The 15,700-nt window shown below is 44.5% G+C and overlaps 6 protein-coding genes across 6 annotated transcripts; 4 read left to right on the top strand and 2 right to left on the bottom strand.

Moving 5' to 3' along the window:
* Positions 1-99: 99 nt before the first annotated feature.
* Positions 100-2,361, top strand: K450DRAFT_222198 (uncharacterized protein). Its single transcript, XM_051585862.1, has one exon. The coding sequence runs from the start codon at positions 216-218 to the stop codon at positions 2,154-2,156; it is 1,941 nt and encodes a 646-aa protein (XP_051448665.1). The 5' UTR covers positions 100-215; the 3' UTR covers positions 2,157-2,361.
* On the bottom strand, positions 2,236-4,141 carry K450DRAFT_222186 (uncharacterized protein). Its single transcript, XM_051585861.1, has 10 exons — positions 4,086-4,141; positions 3,743-4,014; positions 3,615-3,678; positions 3,453-3,531; positions 3,283-3,381; positions 3,119-3,212; positions 2,938-3,051; positions 2,787-2,853; positions 2,666-2,724; positions 2,236-2,566 (listed from the first exon to the last, which is right to left on the bottom strand). Exons 2-10 carry the CDS (start codon positions 3,833-3,835, stop codon positions 2,315-2,317), a joined length of 921 nt encoding a protein of 306 aa, XP_051448664.1. The 5' UTR covers positions 3,836-4,014; positions 4,086-4,141; the 3' UTR covers positions 2,236-2,314.
* A 273-nt stretch (positions 4,142-4,414) lies between these two features.
* K450DRAFT_222179 (uncharacterized protein) lies at positions 4,415-9,498 on the top strand. Its single transcript, XM_051585860.1, has 5 exons — positions 4,415-4,951; positions 5,044-5,377; positions 5,460-7,184; positions 7,250-9,245; positions 9,324-9,498. Exons 1-4 carry the CDS (start codon positions 4,565-4,567, stop codon positions 9,121-9,123), a joined length of 4,320 nt encoding a protein of 1,439 aa, XP_051448663.1. The 5' UTR covers positions 4,415-4,564; the 3' UTR covers positions 9,124-9,245; positions 9,324-9,498.
* Positions 9,499-9,612: 114 nt separating this feature from the next.
* On the top strand, positions 9,613-11,901 carry K450DRAFT_268247 (uncharacterized protein; the record flags this gene model as incomplete). The annotated part of the gene is made up of 2 exons (XM_051592868.1): positions 9,613-9,629; positions 10,200-11,901. 2 exons carry the CDS (start codon positions 9,613-9,615, stop codon positions 11,899-11,901), a joined length of 1,719 nt encoding a protein of 572 aa, XP_051448662.1.
* A 735-nt stretch (positions 11,902-12,636) lies between these two features.
* K450DRAFT_195937 (uncharacterized protein) lies at positions 12,637-13,578 on the top strand (the record flags this gene model as incomplete). Its single annotated transcript, XM_051584509.1, has 1 exon — positions 12,637-13,578. The coding sequence occupies one exon, from the start codon at positions 12,637-12,639 to the stop codon at positions 13,576-13,578; it is 942 nt and encodes a 313-aa protein (XP_051448661.1).
* Positions 13,579-13,737: 159 nt separating this feature from the next.
* Positions 13,738-15,460, bottom strand: K450DRAFT_222172 (uncharacterized protein). The gene is made up of 6 exons (XM_051585859.1): positions 15,283-15,460; positions 15,103-15,213; positions 14,781-14,996; positions 14,561-14,638; positions 14,229-14,499; positions 13,738-14,155 (listed from the first exon to the last, which is right to left on the bottom strand). Exons 1-6 carry the CDS (start codon positions 15,414-15,416, stop codon positions 13,898-13,900), a joined length of 1,068 nt encoding a protein of 355 aa, XP_051448660.1. The 5' UTR covers positions 15,417-15,460; the 3' UTR covers positions 13,738-13,897.
* Between the last annotated feature and the right edge of the window lie 240 nt (positions 15,461-15,700).

The following is a 15,700-nucleotide window of genomic DNA, read 5'->3' as shown; positions in this document are numbered from 1 at the left end:
TATCTTAGCATATGTGCTGGTTATATTGATTCTTCAGGAGACTCGATCTGGCTACCTTGTAGAAGCAAAAGATCATCCCTTCACTGCCAGTGGAGGCTCGTACAGTCAAAACGGAAAATTCAGTCGGACCTGCAAAAAAATTGGTCTTGTAAAAAGTCAAACCGTTTACCAGAGATTCGCAGGTGCTAAGCAAAAAAAATATTCTTCGAAACTCAATGCCAAGGTCGTGCCACTTTGGAGTACCATTGAGCATGATACGGTCCATGGCACTTCCAAGGAGGACACCGCAGCGGCCGAACTGTTGGAAAACGCATTTAATCCGGACTCTGACACTGGCGGCCGATCGCTCATGGACTTCTACAGTACCTGCAATAACTCATTCACCTCATGGAGACTTCTTCAAGCGAGCAATAGCACAGCGACGTGTGTTTGCACATGCTCAGGTACTAGGTCGCCTGAGATTTAGTCGACATCTCTCTTATAACAGTCACCTAGTATTCAATCTAGCAAGCAGTTTGGAACTGTCACATCTTGTACAAGCCCTCAAATTGCGACAATGCGAACGAGCTTGGTCTATATATCGTTCATTACGGAAAAGCAGCCGGAATCCAGCCATCCCAACTGAGGTTGTTGGTGATCTTTATGCATTGCTTCGGTATGCTCGCCAACTTACTGTGATGGAGCCGGCAGCGCTTAAGAAAGATCAACAGATAGAAAGTATTTTAAACGACGTTGAAGTCTCTGGGGTTGGCAAGGAAGATTTTTTAGCTTTTGTCAACGATATACCCATTTCAGACTACAAGATGCTTCACCGTGCCATACGTGCAAAGGAACCCGAAGCGGCCATAACGATATTTCGACAAATGGTGACAATGGGAGATGCCAAAAAGTTGACGAGAAGCTGGATATATCAACTTTTACATCTGTTCTCACAAGGACAAGAATCGGAATTATGTAGCGAGGTTATAGAATATGTAACCAAGAACCAGCTATCCAACATGTCAGAAGATGATTTCAAGGTGTCAACTGACATTTATTCGCAATTCAAATCTAATAATGGCGCAGAGGCAACAAAGCGTTTATACAGCCTTATGGAGACTGGCGAGGTGGCAGGAAAGTTGGAGCATCTAATGTGGGTTGCATATCATTGGAAGCAATATCACCTTTTGGAAGATCTTTTTCAAGCGATGAAGGTGGACGGTACTATACCAAGGTGCGAGTCCTACGTGTTTCTTATGAGACACTATCAAAAGTCCAAACAGCACACCAAAGCTCTCGAAACATTTCAGGAATTAATGTCCAGTGATATCAAACCATCCATCGAAGCGTTCAACGTCCTTCTTCAAGTGTTTTCAGACCAGAGAGCAACGGACCAGATATCAATCATGATACAGGCTATGATCGATCGAGGATATCCGCCTGATGCGGCGTCATTTTCAGAGGCAATGAAGGCCAACGCCCAGGCGGGGAATCTTCACGCTTGTATAGAATATTATCATATGATGAGAGATCTCAACATTCAGCCTAATATCTACAGCTACAACATCCTGATTAACGCATTTTCGGAAGCCAGGAATACGCCGGAAGTGATTCACTGGTTTCAAGCAATGTTGGCGGACGGAATACTACCCAACCATGTCACCATTACCACTTTGATCAAGGCATTTGCGTCTGACGATCCGGAAGCCACGGTCAGGAATTCGATTCGCATTTTTGAGCAGGCCGTCGCGACTGGTATTAAACCCGATGTCGTCTTATATACCACCTTAATCAAGATGTATGCGGATACCGCCAACATGCAGGCAGCGCTTAGCATTCACAGCGATATGCTAGCAGTGGGTATCAACCCAAATGTATATACCTACACGTCCTTAATCGAAGCTTGTGTCAATACGTCTCAGATGGATGTGGCGCAAAAGATTTTCCACCTCATGAAGGAGACAGAAAACAAGCAGCCCAACGCGTTCACTTATTGTGTCATGCTTCAAGCTTTCATGAAAGTTCAAGATGTTGATAAAATCAAGGAGCTGTACGAAGAAGCCATTGATCAAGTGCAATCGGGTGCCATTGAGGGAGACCATGTTCTCATCGACTGCCTATCACAAGCTAAGGTGTACTTGAGCGAAGAGACGGCAATGACCATTGAAGTAGCGTGAATGATGGAAGTGTAATGTAAATTATAGAGCATCCATACCGTGCCTGGATGGCATTTGAATAAATATAATTGAAAGGTTTATTTTGATTGCAAGACGTAAAGAAAATCTATCAAGCCATATTTATAAGCGATACTGCAGCCATTTTTTTTTTTGGTCTTTTACAACTTGGCACCAGCATCGTAGATGTCAGAACCCCATGAGGCGGAAGGATCGACAACACGTCGGGGAGGGTTGTTGGTACCAATAGCGTCAATTGCAGCCACATCTTCAGCAGTAAGAGGAACCTCGTTGAAGTTGTTGACAATACGGGATGCAGTGACGGACTTGGGCAAAACGCTGGTGCCTCTCTTAACAGCCCACGAGATCAAAACTTGAGCGGGCTCAACGTTGTACTTCTTGGCAAGCTCCAACTATTTCAATGGAACCCAAGTCAAGTTAGCCACTATCCTTCCGTTTCTATTGTTACGAGGTACGCCACACCATCCTTATAATCACCACGAGTAACTTACAATGACAGGCTCTTGCTGGACAGGGCCAGAAGTGGAACCGAGGGGAGAGTATGCGGTGACTAATAGCACGTGTTTAGTAGTCTATCTCGTCATTGAAATATTCAAAGATAGTATGACTTACCGTGGATCTTGTTTTGCTTGCAGAAGTCCAAAAGTTCGGTTTGGGGAAGATAAGGATGCAATTCAACCTGTGAAGGGTAAAGGTTTAGCCTTAAAGTGCTACACAGTGTTTGTCACGCAATAAGTTCCACTAAAGGCGATCCGTCACATACCTGATTGACAGCAGGTGTGATTTGAGCGGTCTTCAAGAGTCTCTGAAGCTTGGTGATAGTGAAGTTGGACACTCCGATGGCTCGGACACGATCGCCAACAAGCTTCTCCATTGCCTAGATTGAAAGTTTTAACCATTAGACCTTGATGGTTTTTGTGATCAACATCCATTGTCATACTTACAGCATAAGTCTCAGTGTAGTCGACTGGGCTAAGCTCAACCTTTCCATCGGCATCCTTGGGCACGGCGCTAGCACCAGACTTGAAAGCAACAGGCCTAAAAATTGAGCACAATAGTAGATCAGCGTCTGTAGGGGTTGGCTATTCCATATATAGTTGCGTCATACCAGTGCATCAAATACAAGTCCAAGTACTCCAATTGCAAGTTCTTGAGGGAATGCTCGAGAGCCTTCTCAACATCTTGGGGAGAATGGGCGTTGTTCCAGCTGCATAATATTGCGTCAGTACAAAAAATTGAAAATACGTCGCATGCACTGCCAATGCCCCTAAAACCTACAGCTTGGTAGTGACAAACAATGACTGACGATCGACACCAGAGTCCTTGATGGCTTGACCAACTTCCTTTTCATTACCGTCTATTGTCATTATAAAGTATTAGTGCATCTTAAGTCTTTTTTTTTTTAAGATCCGAATCAATGGAGTTTAGAGTGGGGCTTACAAATCCAAGCGGTATCAATATGGCGGTATCCCGCCTTAATAGCAGTCAAAACGGCTTCGTAGACCTGACAGTGTTTATGTTGGTTAAGATTTGATCTGAAAACAATAAAGCTGGGCACGTCATGTTACCTCATTGGGCTGGGATTGCCAGGTGCCGAGACCAACCAAAGGCAACTTGGCGCCAGTGTTAAGAGTAGTGATAGCAGTGTAAGTAGCAGACATTTCAAAAGAGAGTAAATTGCTGAGAGTTCTAGCTGCTGCCACCCTTTAAATATGGAACCGTATCGGAGCAAAGAAGATTACGTCGACATCTGAACACACTCCGATTGGGGGAGCATGTACAACGAAAATGAGATTGCAATAAAATTTTGAACGTGAAGATATCTCAAATAGCAGTTTGCCTCGTAGCATAGCATAGCACTTTCTAAGTATGATTTCGTTACGTTTCAACAAGGGGAAGAGAAGATCTTACATTGGCTGGCTATCCTAACAAGAGTGTGGGGGGACGAGCGGGAGACAGGGACCGATAATTGACTTGTAGAACGAGGTGGGTTGTGAAAAAAAAAAAAAACTTGTCCTTCCATTTTTTTCATACACCCAACCCAACCTCTTCAAGAGAAAGGGAAAGAGAGTGCTACTAAGCTGCTCCATCTCCCATCACATTCCTTTTCGTCACACGGTTATTTCAAACTACTTTCCTTTTTTAAGCCCACCCACAACAAATCACGCTCTCTCTCCCGAGCTATCCGCTATTGCTTCATCTTATTATTTTTTTGCAATCAAACAAGATCTCAATCCCAGCATAATTCAACTTGATTATTTCTCCTTTAATTCTCTGGGCATCCCATCTTTCCTCTTGCATTGCATTGCCATCGCCCCATTTGCCCGAACACCACTCCTCCTCAATCTGAAACATAGCGAACATACGCCCTGGCTTTTCAGAAAATAATTATGTCTAAACCAGAGGATACCTCTTCACTTATACCCAAAGTGTCAAGTTCAACTCCTTTGTCACAACAAACCTCGCCACAGCCGTTGAGTGCTTCAGTTTCACTTCAAACCTCTAGTTCACCAGGGGTTAGGACAAGAAGAATTCCTCACACCGATAAACAGCGTGGTGGTCTACAACCTTCTCAAAGCGACACAACCCAAAGTATGTTGCAAAAATATGCCAGTCAAGAAAAGGAGAAGGACGCCGAAGCTGCTACAGCGGTCATCAATGAGGATGACTTGTCTCCAGCTACCAAAGAAAAATTACAAACTCTGGAGCGAGAGCTGAATGCCTATAAATCATATGCAGGTTTCATGGGCTCACCTCCATTGAAACGAACCGATAAGGTAACGTGGAACAAGCTAAAATAACTTATGCATCATTTACTGCTTGCATGGAGAATGTCTTTTTAATTGTGGTATGTTTTTGTATTCACTAGTTAAATAATCGTAACTCAACTGGCGATCCTTTACCTACTCCAACTTCATCCACCATACTTCCTCCACCATCGACTTCATCCTTGCTACCTCCTCCTCCTCAAAGCACCACTCCAACCAAACGGCGCTCAAAGGTACCGAATACCGACAGACGCAATAATGATATCGAATTTGCAACGGAAATCGGCCAAGGCCTGCTGTTGGAGGTTAGGAAAATGCAATCTTTACTGCAGGAGAAGGAGGAGCAACTTCGCCGACTAGAAACAGATAAAGCAGAAAGTGAAAGGTTAGCTGAAGTACTTGCTAAGCAGCTTAAGCAAAGCCAAGAAAGTGAAGGTAAAACCCCCCTCTGCCCCGTAGTTGAAATCACGGTCGTACACAATGGTATTTTGACGCTAACACTTGTATGGTTTTTTAGAACATCTGAAAGAGGATGCTTGGAATTTGGAACTCGCAAAACAAGAGCTTGGAAATTCTATGGCTGAACTTCAACACTCATTAAGCAAGTCAGTCACCGATCAAAACAAGATGTCGAAGCAGCTTACTAGCCTGACTCAGGAAGTGGAGGTGTTGCGTAGTACAGAAGAAAAACTAACGTCACAAGTCGAAACCATGAAAACTCGCCATGAACAAGATATGAATACCATGCGCAAACATTCCAGTACTCTACAGCGTGAAAAAAATGAAGTCGCCAAGCAATTGGAAACTACCGCCGCAGAATTGATAGCGGTTCGCAGTCTTAGCAAGTCCAACAGAAAAAGTATCACAGATGCTGATCTCGCTGGAAATGGTGATAATGCAAATACGAATGGTTCTGACGACGAGGCGAATGGAAAGCAACATGGTCACTCACCAAATGCTTCACCGCCGCCTTCACCAACACATGCTCCCCGCAATACTGCTCTTGAATTGGAAACCCTCAAGACGTCGCTCTCACACGCGCATCGCATGATTTCCAATTTGAGATCATCTCTCCATAAAGAGAAACAGGATCGCTTTGAACTAAAGAAACATTTGGCTGACTCTCAAGAGACCATTGAGCAATTGAGAAACGGATCCCACATGTGGGCCGATGTTGGTGCAGACCGTGCTAGTGGATCCGGTTATGGCACAGGTGAAGGTGCTGCTGGTAGTCTCTCTGCCTCTGGTCGCCGACTCAAGAAAGCCGGAAACAAGAAGCGTGCTCCTGCTCGACGCGCCAAAGGCCTCACCCCTCGACGACCTAGCGATGATGAAGAGTATGAGGATATCGACGAACTTGAAATTCTCAATAGCGATAATTCCGAAGACGATTATGACGACCACCCTGATGACCTTCATAGACGTTTCGATTCATCTGGAGGTTTAAGTGAGACGAGCGATTCGGACAGCATTCATACTCTGGATGCCAAAGCCTCTCTCGGTTTGGCTCAAGCCAATTTTGTTCCCTTGTCATCCGAACTTTCTGGCAGCAAGAACTACAATCCAGGTGTTGATATGGGAGTGAATACAGACCCGGTTGTCTTTGTTAGCGAATCTATTCCTGCTGAGCAACCCCAAGTGATCCACGTTGATACAGGGGTCAATACAGATGTAATTGATACTCCATCTGCATTCAATGGACTGTCTGCTGTTGCCGGATTGGCTGCTGGTGGTTTGGCTGCTCATGAGCTCACTAAGCGTGATGGAGCGTATGCTGCTGCAACTAGTCCAACACAACTCACTAAGCGTGATGGAGCGTATGCTGCTGCAACTAGTCCAACACAAGCTTCCGAGCCTGAGATAACGGATAAGTCCATCGTTTCACCTATTGAGCAGAAAAAGCAAAATGCAGTTGTAGAACAGGTTACTGCTCAAGAGCTCAACGACAAAGTCAGTACAGATTCCAGCCTTCCTATTACTGAAGATGCTACTCCCGTACCCGTTGATACTGCCCATAAGACAGAGCAAAGCGAGGAACCCGAAAATGCCCAAATGATCGACCGTACAATGGAAGCTCAATCGACCTTGCCAGGTGAAGTAGAATTAAACGACAAGGCAGTTGCCCAACCGGAAGTGGCTCAGTCAGTTGTTTCTACTCTTGCTATCCCTGAGGTAGCGAACAACACTTCTGTAACATCAGATGAGCACGAGGGTGCGAATGATGTAATGGACACCAGCGCAGGTATGCATACAAGACTCATTATGATTTTTCCACATCAAACAGTTTCTAAATTTTTTTTTTCACAGCCGAAGTACCTGAAGGTCATGCCCCTACTTCAACACCCACGCTTGCCCAAACGGATAATGTTGCTACCGTCCAAGCGGTTGAGAGTAAGCCTATTCTTGTTGATGCTGCCACTCAAACTGCGCCAGATGATACACCTTCTTCTGAACGTAACGTTGCAACGGCTTTGCCCATTCTTGTATCTGCTGATCAAGAAACCGAAGGCAAGCCCATACCCATCGACCATGCTGCCTCATCTGAGAAAGCAGATATACCTTCTTCCGATATTTTGGCCACCACTGCTTTAGCTGCAGGTGTTGCTGCCGGTGCTTATGCGTTAGCTGATAACAAATCATCTCCTTTGCATACTACCGCTGATGAAGTGGTGTCATCACATCCAGTTGTTTCTCCACCAGTCAATGGATATACGCCATCGGGCGATGCAGTTCCTGATCAACAATATAAGGACTTCGCCGCGGTGATGCCAAGTGCGGCTGAGCAGATGGCTCCAGCTGTAGCTGAAGCCAACATGAAGACTGGTGACATGACAGAAGGTGGCGAAGATGCTGACGTTTTTGGCGAAAAGTCCCATGCTAGCATACCTGCAGTAGTCGATCATGATACTGCCACAAACACTGCCACCGGGGTTCCCGCCAAACAAGTGCAACAAGAAAATATGTCATTGCCACAAGCCACTAGGGATGTTCCAACTGCAATTTCTAGTGATGAACAGTCCAATGGATCAGCTCAAAATACTTCATCCAAGCTTGTGGAAGCAGCCGCTTTAACGGGTGGTATTGTCGGTATTGGTATGGCGGCAGAAAAGCACTCCTTATCCGCACACCCTACTGTGGCCCACCAGGAAGCCCCCATTGAAGATATTAAAGCATCACCCAGTGGAGAAGAAGCAATGTCATCGCTCCGGACCGCAGTGCCACATGAAGATCGTGCCCACGGACATGCTACCATTTTTAATACTGCATACCAACCCAGCAAGCTCACCCAAAAGAACTTGGCAGCGCTTTCTGCGTCTCCTGATGGTAATGAGATTACATTTGCTAACAAGCGCGAGTTTGATAATATCAGTCGCAGTGATCTAGGATCTGGTTCTCGGCGTGCATCATCGTCTATTTATAAACCAATTTCTGAAAAGGAAGGATATTCATCGACCATGGCGCCCAACATTGTATCCAATATCACTCAAACCATGATCGGTGGTTGGATGTACAAGAACACTCGCAAGGCAGTGGGTAGTGGATTTTCCGATAACCGACATCGTCGATTCTTCTGGATACACCCTTACTCTCGTACGTTGTACTGGAGTATGAAGGAACCCGGTTCGAATGGTGAAGCCAAGGCGAAGAGTGTCAACATTGAGAGCATCACCTCGGTCCCAGAACATTCCAACAGTCCTCCCGGTCTACCCAATGTCAGTCTTGTTGTCAAAACGTCGACTCGAGACATCAAGTTCACGGCACCTGATATTGCTCAACATGAAATTTGGCTTCAAGCTATCAACTATTTGCTAGCTCGACCCACTGGTAACGTGCTTGGTATGGCCCAGCCAAGACCAGATCCACAGTCTATGCGAAGCAATCCATCGATTCTTTTGAGAAAACCAAGCTATCAGCGCATTCAAAGTGTGTTTAGTAGCTCAGCAAGCCATGCTCCTTCCAGGGCCGACAGTGCCAGGTATGCTGGTGATGGTTTGAACGACGACGACCTTGAAGATTTGGAGGATGTCCGCATGTGTTGCGATGGAAAACATCATATATCCAAACTAGAAAAACATCAACACCATCATCGCTCATCTAAACAATACCGTCCAGTATCTGGAGCAAGTTTTGATCAGCCTTTCGCCACGAGTATCACCAGTGGAAACGGATCTGTCAATTGAACCGGCTTCTGATATTTCTATTCAACTAGTGTTTCTTTTTTGTCAATCTTTTTTGTTTTGCACATATCATTCTTTCATATCTTTTCTTCCAATGCAATGGAGAGATCCCACCTGGGGAGAAAGTATATGTTCTTCCCTCTTTCGTTTTTTTTTTTTTGGTTTCTGTTCCTTCAACACTAATTCACTCATTCACTCAGTAGCTTTGTTTTACAACGGCATATTTTTGAAAATTCGCAAGTAATGGCTATGCATGTACGTGGCTGCTTGATATACTCCTTCCTTCCTTCCATTCATTCATTCATTCAATTTTCTTTTTTCCTAAAAAAAAATTAAAATGTCCAATTTAAAACAGTAGAAACAAAAACAAAAAGGAAATGACCCACATCCGCCATCTAAGCCGCAAGGCACATCATAAACATCGCGCAAGGCAAAGCGCTTTTTCTTTTTTTACTTTTGAACAGCATCAAATGGTTTGGTAGATTGCTCTCTATGATTTTTGAGCACAGGTATGATGTTCTACAAGATGCTATGACTGCCGCTTCTTGACACTGAAAAGCAAAGGTCATCTTTGTCATGGTAGATCATAAGCCTTTATGCTGCCTCCTTGCTCAAGCCTCGTCCTTAGCCAATTATATTTTTACCAAGATGGCGGATCTTGCGCTTCAGTGGCTTAATGCACCATAAAGGGGCGTGCCGGGCGGTATCCCGAAGCTCATTCTAGTCCAAATGACCCAATGTTGTTATTGATTTGAGGCGCTTGTTTCTACAACACAGCCCAGGATCAGCCCTCGCCTCGGCAGCATTCGTTGATAGAAATGTAGCTATGACCATTAGCATAGACATTTACTATTATTCAGAGCTTGATGGTGGACGCGCGACAAGTTCTTGAGAATACCATGGTTTATTCTGAAAAGTGACAGCGTGGATCAAAGTGTTTATTTCAGTACCTGTGTGGAGAAAATTTTCTAACAGCCAGCCGTATTTTGAGGCTCATGCGTTAGCTAACACAGCCTCTGCCTCATGTAGCTATACGCCATATCCATAAATACTGAACGTCTATGAACAAACCTCTTCAGACATCCTCTACTCAACATGAGACTGTTCATAGCTGCTGCTGCACTTCTTGTGACAGCTCAATTTGCCATTGCTGCTCCATTATACCGACACACCAATGACGGTGACTCCAACACAACCGAACAAGAATTGAACGCGGGTCTTGAAGATCTCCACAATTATATCCAGCAAAACGACCCTTCCGCCGAATCCGACTATCAATCACTGGTTCAAGATATTTATTATTTCGAATATGAATATTCCGATAGTAATAAGGAAGAAGCACAGCAAAAATTGCAAGAGCTAGAGGCTCTTGTCACCAAACTCAAATCCGAGGTCCCCGGCTGGCAGGGCTGGAGTTACCTGCCTGATATGACCAATTATGGCGGTGACTCTTACAGTGGTGACTCTTACAGCGGTGACACCACCACCCACTCTGATTACGATGAGGATCACTCATGGAACAGTGGACGTAATGGGGACAGGAATAACAATCATGGCTCAGACTGGAACAAAGACCACGGCAAGAACGACTGGGACAACTACCTTGAGCATTCCAATGGTGGCAACGATTGGAACAAGGGCCATGGAAGTGACTGGGACAAGAGCCACGGTAAAGATTGGAAGCATGGAAAGGACTGGGACCATGGAAAGGATTGGAACAAAGACCATGGAAAGGACTGGAACAAAGACCACGGCAAGAATGACTGGGATCACCACAATGATGGTGACCATGACTGGAATAGCGGTCGTGGAGGTGATTGGAACAAGGACCGTGGTGGTGATTGGAATAAGGACCACGGTAGTGACTGGAACAAGGACCATGGAAAGAATGACTGGGATCATAACAACGGCGGTAATGATGACTGGAATAAGGGCCGCGGTGGTGACTGGAACAAGGATCGTGGCAGTGATTGGGACAAGAGCCATGGAAAGGATTGGAACAACAATCACGGAAAGGATGACTGGGATCATAACAATGGTGGTGATAATGACTGGAATAAGGACCATGGCAGTGATTGGAACAAAGACCATGGAAAGAATGACTGGAATAAGGACCATGGCAGTGACTGGAACAAAGACCACGGCAAGAATGACTGGAATAAGGACCATGGCAGTGACTGGAACAAAAACCACGGCAGTGATGGTAACAAAGATCAGGGCAAGAATGGAGGCAGTGGCTGGGATATAGTCCGCAACACAAACGACTACCTTGATCATTACAATGGTGGTAACGATTGGGACAAGAATCACGGAAAGGACTGGAACAATGACCATGGAAAGGACTGGGACAAGAGCCATGGAAAGGACTGGAACAATGAACACGGCAAGAACAACTGGAATCATGATAATGGTTACGGCGATGACAGCCGCAATGATGACTGGGACCACTACAAAAACCACGACTGGGATAGCGAACATGGCAAGAACGACTGGAACCATAACAACAAAAAATATGATGATTATGGTGGCAATGGCTACGATGGCGCTAACAAGCCTGGTGACTGGTCTGGCGATGATGGAACTGGCTATGATGGTGCTAACAAGCAAGATGACTGGTCTGGCAGTGGCGGCAATGGCTATGATGGTGCTAACAAGCAAGATGACTGGTCTGGCAGTGGCGGCAGTGGCGGCAATGGCTATGACGGTGCCAACAAGCCTGGCGACTGGTCCGGCAATGGTGGTAATGGCTACGATGGTGCCAATAAGCCTGGTGACTATTAGTGACTAGAACGACTGAAATTGAACCCCCCAAATCCAAACCAAAGGCTTACAATTTTCTGCATATCCCTCCACGCTCTTGTCAGTAAACAAATGTAGCATAAGTATATTTAAACATTAAAAACCCATTTTCTACCAATTTCCCCTCTACCACTCGAATTCTTAAATTCATAAAGTATTTTTTTAAACTGTTGTTATGTACCCATCTGCTGTCTTCAACTTGATCTCATTAGAATGATTAGGCTTGGACTAGGAATGACATAATATGAGTAATCATACGCGCTTTCATGAAAATGATATATAATGATCCTTTTAATCAGTCAGCATAGGAATTGAAAGTTGTACAGAGAAGTTCTCGGGTGAGCATTAGCGAGCATCAGAAAAATGTGTTTTGGTATATTCTCTAATATGGCAAGAGATCAAAAGGCTTATTGATTTCAGTACCAGCCGGTGTATGATAATGCTTCCAAGTCAATGGGTACTGCTTTCCCTTAGCATCATAAGGTACAGTCTTCGTTCCAAAGATAATGTTGAGCTGTTTGAGCTTCGTTCACATATTCCGTAACGGCTTCGCAACTAGCGGGTCAACAAAATGTTGGCAGCTGTGTGACTGTACAGCCACCTGCCGTGTTTATTTTTAATCGACGCGAGCCACCGAATACAGAGGCTGAGCTTCCCCCAGCCTGCAGGTAACTAAGGCTGGGCCGAAGAAGGGATGATAAATAAATAAAGCCTTCAATGTTTTTCAACAAAGCCTTGCCCCTTCCCGCGTATATGCGAATCTTCACTTACATCGTCGCGCTTGCCGTCACTGGAGCGTTAGTGCAGGCTGCTCCCACCTCATACGGTGACTCAACGCACAGTATCTCTCAAGAACTAGACAGCTTGTTTAACTACGCAGTCAGTCGTAATAAATATGTTTATCCTCTACGGCAACAACTTCAAGCAGATCTAGCGAAAATTCAATCCACATCCGACCATTCATCTTCAGAATACAAGGCTGAAATGGCAGACTTCAGGAACAAACTTGGTATTATATATACCGATTTCCCTCTCTGGCCCGGTTGGAATGATCTTTTCGACGAAATTTATCAAGGCGACTGGGATACTACCACCGCACACTCAAACGATGGAAATACAGACAACTACGAAAGTAACTCAACATCCAATCAATTTGAGCAATATGTGGAAGACTTGGAGACCTATGTCAAGCAATATGACATCGGATCTCTCGGTGACGTTTTGATCGTCAAGCAGGCTATTATCTGGCTAGACCAAAACGAACACAACATTGCTACTGTCCACGACTTTAACGACCAGGTCTCAGGGCTGGATGAAGCGTGGGGAAGACTGCACAGAAACAATGCCGCCTGGCCTAAGTGGGAGGTGGCCGAATCCACCTTCAAGAACATGTATTCGGATGCGCTGAAGGACGTGCCCAAATCGGACTTGACCCACCTCTACGCCGAGGAAAATTCGCATACCAATAGTGTTCAGTATGAAGATCTGGATTCCTTTTTCTACAACCCAAATCAGCATAATGACGAAGTGAATGTTTCGGATGACATTGACCAGGAATTGAACGCTATCTTTGCAGCATTTACCAAGGTGAAGACACTTCCTCATATTGACGGATTGCTTGAACTTGTAGAAAATATCAATCATAACGATGCCATATGATAAACTTCAACCCCTATAACTTATGTAATAAAGATTTTGAACTTAAAGGCTTTACTGGCTAATGTTATTTTTTTAATTATATTATTGACATTAGTATTGTGAGACAGAGTATTGGATGGGTCGCATGCACAAAAATATAATATGATCGACATGAATGGGAATCTGAGATGATTGATTGATTCATGAATACAAAATAGTTGATGTTTAGAGTATAAATAGGAAAAATTACAAAAGATCTATGGCGTTGATCGGGCGATGAGATGAAATTATGTGTTGGTATAACATGGAGGTAGAATAGTGCTTGCAAGATAGGCGAAGTCTATTGAGGCTTCGTATCCGCATTGTTGTTCCATTGTGATGGTAATGTAGGGGTGCTGGATCCTTCACTGAGGTTCGGGGTAGATAAGCCAGTTATACTGCCCTCTTCCAAAAAGGATGGAACGCTACTGCGTCGCTTATCCTGTGATAGTCCGTTGATAACATCCAAAGGGAAGTCGGGAAGCATATCAGGGTGAGCAGGTGGTTCGTTAAGGTAGTGGTTGCTTTGTCGGTGGCGGTATTGTCTGCTATCAACAATCTGCAAACAAAATGGTTTGTTAGAAAAAAATTGTAAACAATTAAGTTGCCACGTTAAAGATCAAATCACTTACCATTCCGCAGTTTTGACAATATGCATGATGTCCCATTTTTTCCGGCTCGAAGCGAAGTGCTTCGACCAAAAGGGTAGATTCGATGATTTCGAAGAAAACGGTGAGGGCATCGCTCTGGTTTCCGAGAAACAAGCTGATTTTGAGAATATTCATGATCAGGTTGACAATAAAAGTCAATATGAAGCAGAGTAGTGATTTTCGAACAACGATGCCAACGAGAGGGTTTTGAGTGGTGGTCATGCCTTTCTGGGTTTTGTAATGTTGGTAAAGTCTGTTGAAGTAAAGTCAGTGTGTTGCCCCAGACCACGTTTCGTTCATTCTGGCGTACTCACCGTATAAGGAATAGTCCACTTAAAAAGAGGTTTGCAAGAAGGTCTCCAATAAAGTTGAGAATAACCACACCAGTGCCCCTAAAGTTTCATAATAAATAAATGGAGATTATGAATAAAAAGTCAGTTACCAATTATAGTAATTAGTGGCATTGGAGAAGGCGGGATTTTGTTTTCAGTTGATGGCCCAGTCTCCGTTGTTAAGAACTGTTTGGATACGTACCAGCTTGCCCAGCAAGTCTGTCCGTCTGTCGCGGTTTGCGAAGATACTTTGTTTACAATGGATCGATATGCCAGCTCAAACGGCCAGTCAGCAAACCGGATTAACAGGAGACACAAAGCGATGATGGTGATGGCTCTATTATACTTGAAGTCGCAAATCACCAGGACTCGTAGAAGCATCACAGTATACATCAATAGAAACGCAATGTGCCACATACTGGAGTTGAAAGATTTTGGGGAAGGAGATCGGGTTGGGAAAGGTTAGACACTGAGATTGGAGGTTCCTTACAAAGTTTTTGTTTGCCCGCTGACGAACTACTTACGATACTAAAAATGGGAATATCGCGCAGGACATAACTTCGAAGATGGGTAATAATCCATAGACTGTACGATGAATGAGGACAGCAAGCACTTGCGCCAAGTTCACAACATGTCTGTGTGGTGTAACTGGTAAGCATCGATGTCGGTGGATTGAAAAAAATCGGGTTGAGCTGTCTACTTACATAAGTCCTCGTGTTCGCTTCCATTGTCCATAACATACAAATGCATTTCGAACGCATACAAGGACTGCCATCCATGTAAGGACCAGGTTGACTCTGGCCACAACTCGTACTCCGTAATCTGATAGTTCTATCATTAAATATGTAAAGTGAGGAAAGCCATAAAGAGAGTAAGAAAGAAGATTGATCAACGGTTCCTTTCGTTGGGCAGCTGGGACAAAATAAAAAAAAAATATAAAAAACGGGCTTTCAAAGCGGGATTTTCTCCCCTCAGAGCCGGACGGACTTTTCATGGAGCAATTATTGGTCCCGTTTCAACCTGAAATAAAATGGTCTGCGCCATCGCTCTAGGGACACCACGTATAATTTCCATCCTGGGTTCAGTATGTTTCTGGGAAAGTGACTGAAAGATCCGGAATGA

This window comes from Umbelopsis ramanniana (genome assembly GCF_025399195.1).
Source record: "Umbelopsis ramanniana AG unplaced genomic scaffold K450scaffold_4, whole genome shotgun sequence".
NCBI lineage: Eukaryota > Fungi > Mucoromycota > Umbelopsidomycetes > Umbelopsidales > Umbelopsidaceae > Umbelopsis > Umbelopsis ramanniana.
Note: the sequence above shows the minus strand (reverse complement) of the source record. Positions and strands in the feature narration are given on the sequence as shown.

Bases quoted from the DNA above. Each gene is read 5' to 3' on its own strand.
- K450DRAFT_222198 (XM_051585862.1), top strand. From the start codon at position 216: ATGCCAAGGTCGTGCCACTTTGGAGTACCATTGAGCATGATACGGTCC.
- K450DRAFT_222186 (XM_051585861.1), bottom strand. From the start codon at position 3,835: ATGTCTGCTACTTACACTGCTATCACTACTCTTAACACTGGCGCCAAG. The intron at 3,213-3,282 runs GTATGACGCAAC...CTCAATTTTTAG, and splicing joins GACTTGTATTTGATGCACTG to GCCTGTTGCTTTCAAGTCTG. The intron at 2,567-2,665 runs GTAAGTTACTCG...CCATTGAAATAG, and splicing joins TCCAGCAAGAGCCTGTCATT to TTGGAGCTTGCCAAGAAGTA.
- K450DRAFT_222179 (XM_051585860.1), top strand. From the start codon at position 4,565: ATGTCTAAACCAGAGGATACCTCTTCACTTATACCCAAAGTGTCAAGT. The intron at 5,378-5,459 runs GTAAAACCCCCC...ATGGTTTTTTAG, and splicing joins GCAAAGCCAAGAAAGTGAAG to AACATCTGAAAGAGGATGCT. The intron at 7,185-7,249 runs GTATGCATACAA...TTTTTTTCACAG, and splicing joins TGTAATGGACACCAGCGCAG to CCGAAGTACCTGAAGGTCAT.
- K450DRAFT_222172 (XM_051585859.1), bottom strand. From the start codon at position 15,416: ATGATAGAACTATCAGATTACGGAGTACGAGTTGTGGCCAGAGTCAAC. The intron at 14,997-15,102 runs GTAAGTAGTTCG...TTTCAACTCCAG, and splicing joins ATATTCCCATTTTTAGTATC to TATGTGGCACATTGCGTTTC. The intron at 14,156-14,228 runs GTAAGTGATTTG...TTTTGTTTGCAG, and splicing joins ATTGTCAAAACTGCGGAATG to ATTGTTGATAGCAGACAATA.